This window comes from Chondrus crispus, genomic scaffold, assembly GCF_000350225.1.
Source record: "Chondrus crispus Stackhouse genomic scaffold, scaffold_78, whole genome shotgun sequence".
Taxonomy (NCBI): Eukaryota; Rhodophyta; class Florideophyceae; order Gigartinales; family Gigartinaceae; genus Chondrus; species Chondrus crispus.
In genome coordinates, this window is record NW_005178710.1 from 268534 (window position 1) to 276135 (window position 7602).

The 7602-nt window shown below is 59.5% G+C and overlaps 1 protein-coding gene across 1 annotated transcript; it reads left to right on the top strand.

Moving 5' to 3' along the window:
- Positions 1-6867: 6867 nt before the first annotated feature.
- Positions 6868-7182, top strand: CHC_T00007559001 (hypothetical protein). The gene has a single exon (XM_005711209.1). It carries the CDS (start codon positions 6868-6870, stop codon positions 7180-7182), a length of 315 nt encoding a protein of 104 aa, XP_005711266.1.
- Positions 7183-7602: the final 420 nt, after the last annotated feature.

The following is a 7602-nucleotide window of genomic DNA, read 5'->3' on the forward strand; positions in this document are numbered from 1 at the left end:
CCATCCGGCACGCCGGCTCGCAGACCCCGCTCCGCCTCTCCCCCGGCCACTACCTCTACGTCGACGGCAAGCTGCGCACGGCGCGCTCCGTGCGCCCCGGTGACCGGTTACGCGGCGAGGACGGCGAGTACGACCTCTTTGTGCTAAACGTCAAGCGCGAGCAGCTGCGCGGTCTGTACGCGCCGACGTCTGTGCACGGCGATCTCGTCGTCGATGGCGTCGTGGTTTCCAGCTATACCGACCTCATGCACCCGGGCCTGATGCACAAGCTGCTCCATCCCCTCCGCCTTTTGTACCGATATGGGCTTGACTCCGTGATGTCGCGCGTCACGGTGCTGCACCAAACAAGCTTCGCCCACCTGCGGCGGGCGGTGGGCATTCCCCATGGACCGCAGGCTGTTGACAATTGGATTTTCACGAGGACTACTGGACCGTCGACTTCACGGTCGCGCCGTCGGCCGCGCCGCCGCCGGCCCTCGCCGCGAGCACGCCGAACGAGTACGTCGTCACCTTCTTCGCCCCCGGCACCATCTCCCCGGCCTTCCTGGCCACCACCCTCGCCGCCCTCGTCGCGCGCGAGGTCAGAGGCGTCGCTAGGCTCACGGAGCAAGGCCACGACTTCATGTGCCGCGAGCTGCGCATCGACGTCCCGGGCGGCGAGGAGAACGTGGCTGCGCTGCAGAAGGAGCTCTTCGCGTTGGGCCGACAGGAAAACCAGTGCAATGTCGCCCTGCAGAAGGCTAATGTCCTCAGGAAGGCCAAGAGGATGGTCTTGTTCGACCTGTCTTGGACTTTGATGCAGTGCGATGCTATCTATCGATGTCCTGCTTCAGGCAGCTGGGAAGAGCCCGCCGCCGGAGGTGGAAGCACCGTTTAGACAGGGCAACTTGCCTGGGACAGAATGGCTCAAGGCTAGAGCGAAGCAGTTGGAAGGCGTCGATGCCGGCAATGTCAACGCTGCAGTTGTCCAAAACTTGACCTACACGCATGGGGCCGTCGAATTGTGCAAGGGGCTGAAACGGCTCGGCTGTCGACTGGCTGTTGTTTCTTCCGGATCTAAGTTTATTGCAGAGCTCGCCAAGGACCATCTCGGCTTGGACTATGGGTTTGGCAATCTTCTAGAGACCGACTCCGCAAACAAGTTTTCGGGTCTTGTCATAGGGCCCATTATTGACACAGAGCGCAAAGCTGAACTCACACATATGATGGCGATGCAAGAGCGCATTGACATGGAGCAAATCGTTGCTGTCGGAGACGGTCCGGTTTCCAGCCGCACACAGTGCCACAAAGAAGGCAAGCTCCATCGCTCCACGCACGTGTCCCTCTTCCCCAGTCACTTCTCGATCGGGGCTTCCACGCCAGGGTCAAATGGTGGTCGGTGGATAGATTGGTGAAGAAGTCGGAGGAGAAGCCGGAGTTTTTCACGCGGTCGTTGCTGATTGAGCTTGACAATATTGATTTGGTGGAATTAGGAAAGCGCACTGTGGGGGTTATGTAGGGGGTGTTTATGGTTGTTTTATTGTCGTACAAGTTTATGTGGTGGCAGGGAACGTAGTTTAGGCTGGAACGCCTAGCATAAGAGGCCAAATTGGGTCCTCAGTTTGTTTCGAAGAGCGATCTTGAAGTGGTGAAACAGGCTAGAGAGCAGAAGCTTGTAGCTAGCGACGAGGAAGAGGAAGACTCCAGAGACGACGCCTCCGACGAGAGCAGGGAGGGGTCCGAGTATGATTCGCATGATTCTGACGAATATGACCATGACGAGAAGCTCTGGAAGTCCCAGGCAGCGTTGCGCAATCTGAAAGCGTATTTGGCTGGCTCCTCAGAGGAGGATGAGAACCCGGCATCTGCGGCTGATTTGGGGAAAACTCCTTTGGCGCTGTGAACGAGGGGAGAGATGGCGAGGAGGACGACATGGACATGGAGCTTAGTTTTGAGCGGGGTATGTTGGAGAAGGGTGAGGATATCGTGAAGCGAAAGCTGGAAAAGAAATAACACGAGGAAGGCGGAGAAGAGGCGAAAGAGAAAGCAAAGCTTTGCTGGCGAAATGGGGAAGAGGATGAAAATGGAGTGGCTAGGGACACGAAAAACATTCCAACATTTGACTCGACCAATTCTTCTCCATCGACCACGACTTTGACAAGGCTGAAGGCGAACAGACGCGTCGGGGCGATCAATGGGCGAGATGTTGGCCGCTGTAGACTCGGACGACGAAGACAAGCGCAGAGCGGCGAATAAAAGGCGAGGACTCTCGTGCTAGAGCGCGAGGCTCCTGCTCCACTTTGCCATGTTCTTCGGCAGTGAGATCGGTCATGATATCCGACTCGTCGACCGCCTGTTTGGTTCGTCCGTACTGTACTGCGAGTCCCCACGCGTGTCTGTGTCGCTGTCGCTGTTTGTCGCCCGTACACCCCTCCATATGCCACGTGTCTGTCGAGTCACACCCCGGGTATCCGTCCTCACTCTCGCGACTCTTACGTCATGCTTACTGTCATACACCCTTAGCTCCTTTCCCGTCCTCAGTCTTGCGCTGACTCATGCGCATACCAGACGGCGCCCAGATTGCACTGAGCTGTGAGCTTGATTCGGCGAGGTCGACGATGCGTGGCGGACACGGCGGTGGCAGTGGCAACCGCGGCCGCGGTTACACAAGCGTTCGAGGGCGCGCAGCTGTGCAACCAAGCACGGCTGTGCTAAACGCCGCGCTGATCGCGAGACAGGCCAAGCTCCGGCGACCACTTGCGGAGTCTTCCGAGAGTCGATATAGGGGAATCATTAAAATGTTCAGCGAAGCAATGAAAAACGTTGGAGCACCTATCGACGATCCCCTCAATAAGCCGTTCCGTTCCCTCCAAAAGAGAACCCCAGCCCAATCCCCGGTTGGGGTGGCACTTGCATTGATGATGAGCAGGTGCGGCTTTGTCATAGATTCCAGGTTCGAGAATGAGAAGGCAAAGTCAACCGGCGGCGCGATCATAAGCGCCGTCTCTGCCGCATTCAGTCGGCTGGACTGCGCCGAGTGTGGCGTCGGGTATGAGTGCCGCCATGTCAAGGGCGAATATGTTGAGAAAGGCTGGGGAGCGTTCCTCGAAAATCCGGGCAGCGCCCCACAGCTCAAACAGTTAATGAGGCGTCTCGAGAATGATCAGGCACGAGCGAAAGTCAACATCACCGAACGCGCTCTGGCTGAGACTCATGAGGACGTTCAAAGTCTGTACAATCTATACGTCCGGGACGTGAGTTTACGCGTGATGAATGGCGTGCTCCCGAGTGCTGAAGATCCGTCCGACTTCAGGGCTTTCCAGACCTGTACACTCAACGTAATGCAGTGGGGAAGCGTGGCTCGAGCCGATGAGCTACTGAATCTAGACGTGGAAGATCTTGTGTTCCCAGGCTCTGGTCTCAACTCGGCGGTTTTTGGTGTATTGCATTTTACCAAAACGGGCACAGGCGTTAGATACTTTAAGTTCTCGCGCGAGGCTCACGTCTCTATATGCCCTTTGCATGCGCTACATCGCTGGCTACTCGTTCTCAAGTCAAACAAGATTACGAAGGGTCCACTTTTCCCGGCGTTTCAAGGCGGTGCGCTGCGCGAAGGTGTACGCATGTCACACACTACGTACCGGGAGGTGTTAGGATACATAAGTAACGCAATCGGGATCGCAGGGCGACTGACGGAACATTCTGCCCGTCGAGGGGGCGCACAGTATCATCACTATGTTGTAGGGTGGGGCCTTCGGGACATTATGGTACAATTTGCATGGACTGAATTACAGGAGATGATCAAGTACCTCGGTATAGATGATCAATTTAATGAGAACCCCTACGATAAGCTTGGTTTCACCTGCTTGTAAACGACAGACTGGTGTGCGTTCCGCAAGCCGCCTGTGCCAGCCGTCAACGGGCAGGCGGTCGGCGGCGGACCGCGTTTTCCACCCCCGCGCCAACCCCTCGCGCACGCCCCTCTTTACAGACGCCCGCCCTTCCCCGTACACGCACGCCTGCCGCCCACCCCCCGCCACCCTCCCAGTGCCGCCAAATATCCCGCCCATCCCCCCATGGTACTGCACCCTCCCCCTCCATCGCTGCACCCTCCCAACCTCTCACACACCCCTCCCCCTCTCCCCCCGGAAGCCCAACCACCACCCCCATCATCCCTACCTCCCCCTCCCCCTTCCCCCTCCCCTTCCCCCCCCATGGACTACGAGGATTACATGACCTGCCGCCCGCCGTCCCCCCCTCGCTCTCCGCGCGCGACGCCCCGTCGCTCACGGCCGTCGATCTGTCCTCGACGCCGTCGACCCTCTCCACCGCGCTGAGCGCCCTCTCGTCTCGCGCGGGGTCGCGTCGCCGCCGCACTCCGCGGCCCTGCGTCTCGACCACCGCCAGCTGCGCGACGTACGCCGCCCTGTCGCGCGTCGTGTCGGCCTTCCACCGCGACCTGTAGGGTCAGCACGCCGTGCGCATCCGCCTGGAGCACCTGCTGACGCACAGTGGCGCCGCCCGCGCACCACGCGGCCGCCGCGCGCCGACCAGGCCCGCATCCTCTACCTCCTCGCCGCGAAGCTCGCCCTCCTCCGCCGCTCCCACCTGTGCGCCCTCTCGCGCGAGGACCGCACCCGCCCTGCGAGCGCGCCGACCACCCCCCCGCCCGCCCGCACCCCGCCCGCGTCCCAGACTACCCTGCCCACCGCGTCGCCCGAGTCGCCAGAGTTTCGTTCGCCTTCCCCGTTTGCCAGACTCACGTCCCGCTCAACGCACCGCGTGTCCTCGGATAACGCCATCGCGGCGCAGCGAGACGAGCAGCGCGAGGCACGGCGCAGCGAGCGCCCGGGGATGGACGGACGCGCGGCTCGCGAGCCGCCATGCGGCGGCCGGCACGGAGGGTGGGGGGGCGCGAGGCGTGCGAGGCGGGGTGCTCCTGTAGCCAACTGCCACGGCCCCGCGCACACTGTCGCCTTTGGGCTGCGCCCCATTTTGCAAGCGCGGCGCGCCCTGCAGTTGTAACCTGCAAAAAGCATTTAATCAGTTCGACGAGCTCCACTGCGGGCTGCACATTGAGCGGAAGCTGCATGTAATCTATCCAGAGCGCTTCTTATCGTGGAAGCGCGCACCCTGCTCCTAAACTTAGTTATTCTATTTCCATTTGCTCGTGGGGCCCGTAGACATTAGAGATAAGCGCGCGATTTGACGACAGCTGTACAACGGCCACCACGATCGTGCAAAGGCACAATGGAGGACTCAGAAAGACTGAGTCCCCGCTCCAAATCCGCACCCTTGTCGCCAAACTGAAAAAGTATCTGGCAGAAGGCTTCTGTAAGTGCCTTGTATTTAGAATGCGCGGTCTCCCATTTGCGCAGCCGATTTTTCTCCGACGTTGTATAATCTATCAAAGGCTTCTTTGTATAGATTGTCTTAAAAAAGTATGACAAAATCACGTCTGCCATACTGGATATCCCTGTGGGAGCAGGGAGCTGCTCTTGATCAACGCGCGAACGCCGCCCGCTCGAATTCCCTAGCTTTGTCTGCTGAAAATCATTTTTCACCGTCGCTGTATTGTTTCTGCCGGAGCTTTGGGAGGGATCGCGGTACCCAACTTCGAGTACCGCTGCCGGCTGCAGCGCCTGTCGACGGCCAGAAAACCTGGCGTTCACGGGTGGGGGTTTGGCTGTCTATCGACGACCAAACGTTCTGCAAGTGGTTACGTTGAACGCGGAATTGAACGTTAGTACAGTAGTTTACATTGACAGGCACTTGTGGATGGACGCGTTCAAACGCGTTCGCGTGCAAGCAGCATAACAACCGACGTACCATGCGGTGTACCGACATGAAAAAAGTTATTCGTAATTGACTGCGACGGCCCTGTGCGCCATGAAGATCCACCAGCCCTTTCAATATTTTCTTGTGTGTTCAGCACAGGCCTTGACATGAAACCAAACGCGTTGCGAGTAGGAGGAATCCATATATTGCCCCCTGGTGGACTAGCCATGAATTCCAACTCGTGTTCAGCTAGCTCCGACTGACCGCCAGCCAGGCCTCTGGCACAGCACTCCAGCTTGAAAGCTGCCTCAAGAATGACTGCCGCTCGCATCATGGAGCTTTGATTGCTACGTACGTCTCTCTTGTGGTCCAGCACTTCAGCTGGAATTGCCCGTTGTTGTGCTTGTGCCGTTCGGGTTCCTACCTTTGATGCGAGAGCCTCTACAGCCATGGCCTCCAGCAGAGCGTCAGCAGCTGCGAGCGCTGCTGAAGGTGCAGTAATTTTCGCCGCGACTGGCTTCGTGAGAGCTTCCGTGACTGGCGCCTTATTGACTACACTCGTCGGTTCGTTGGCGGTGGTGGTCATGAAGGCGCTCTCTGCACCGGGCGCAGTGGTGCTGGCAGAGCGGGGGGCAGACAACATTGACATTGTCAATTGTTGGTTGAGGAAGCTGTCCGTGGAAATACGGGAGGGGCGAAAGGGAAACGGCGGGTGCGTTATGGTACTGGACGGTTGGGGTTATGATGTATTTTATAGGAATTGATAGAGTTATTGTTGTAGTCATGGGCCTACGTATGCCCACGCGGCGAATGAGAAGCGCGCGTGGCCTGCCACCCGGCCGCACGCGCCTACGTAAACGCCGCGAGCCTGCCGCTCCGCGCTCGGCACTTCGCCCCTGGAAAACCACCCGCCCAGCCTCCCCCGCACCCCGACGCGACGTTTCCTCATGTCGGGCTGCCCTCGTCCTGCATTTGTCTATCCCATTCGCTCTCTGCGCACGTCATACCAATGGCGTATATGCCCTTGGGTGAGACTGTAGAGCGATTTCGGTAATCCCATCTGGGCCGAGCCCAAGGCGAGTGTTGGGGTTGCGGTTGAGCAAGCCGCGGATGAGCGGTTTGAAGTCGGACGATGCCAAAGGCCCAGAGGTCAACCAACTGTCCGTACTCGCAGCCGCTGAGCATCTCCGGGGCGACGTACTCGCGCGTGCCGCAAAAGGTCTCGGGCATGTTGATGGGGTTTGCCGGGGCGATGCGAAGGTTGGACGAGGGCGGCGGCTGGGGCTTCTGGAACGGGTGCTTCCGCTTGCCCAGCAGCTTGATGAGGCCCAAGTCGGCTCGGCGATGCGGACGTGGCCGTCCAGGTCAAGCAGGACGTTCTCCAGCTTCAAGTCGCGGTACACAACGAACAGTATGTGGATGTAATCGAGGGCGAGGAGGATCTCGGCGGGGATGCGGCGGCGCGCCTCCTTGGCTTTCACTCTCTTGCTTTTCCTAACGTTCGCGCCGCCCCCCGTGTGCCGCCACGCCTGTACGGCGCCCCCGCCCGCCCGCGGCAGACTGCCCCGCCGAACACGCTGCGCCACACACGCCCCGCCCAGTACCCCGCCTTATTCTCATCACCCAGGGAGCCCTGCCTCCCGGTGATGAGAATGAGGCGGGGTCTTGCCTCCATAGCATCCGCTCGCGGGGTAGGGGATCTTACACCTCGCCGGCAGCCGCATGCATATTTATACCCCACCCGCCCCCTGCACTCCCCCCACACTATCTCACTCACTCCTACGCCCGAACACGCCCAACGCCCGCACGATGAATCTCCAGGTCTGCACGCTGCTGCTCTCGGCC

Excerpts from the sequence above, each read along its gene's own strand:
- CHC_T00007559001 (XM_005711209.1), top strand. The coding sequence starts at position 6,868 with ATGAGCGGTTTGAAGTCGGACGATGCCAAAGGCCCAGAGGTCAACCAA.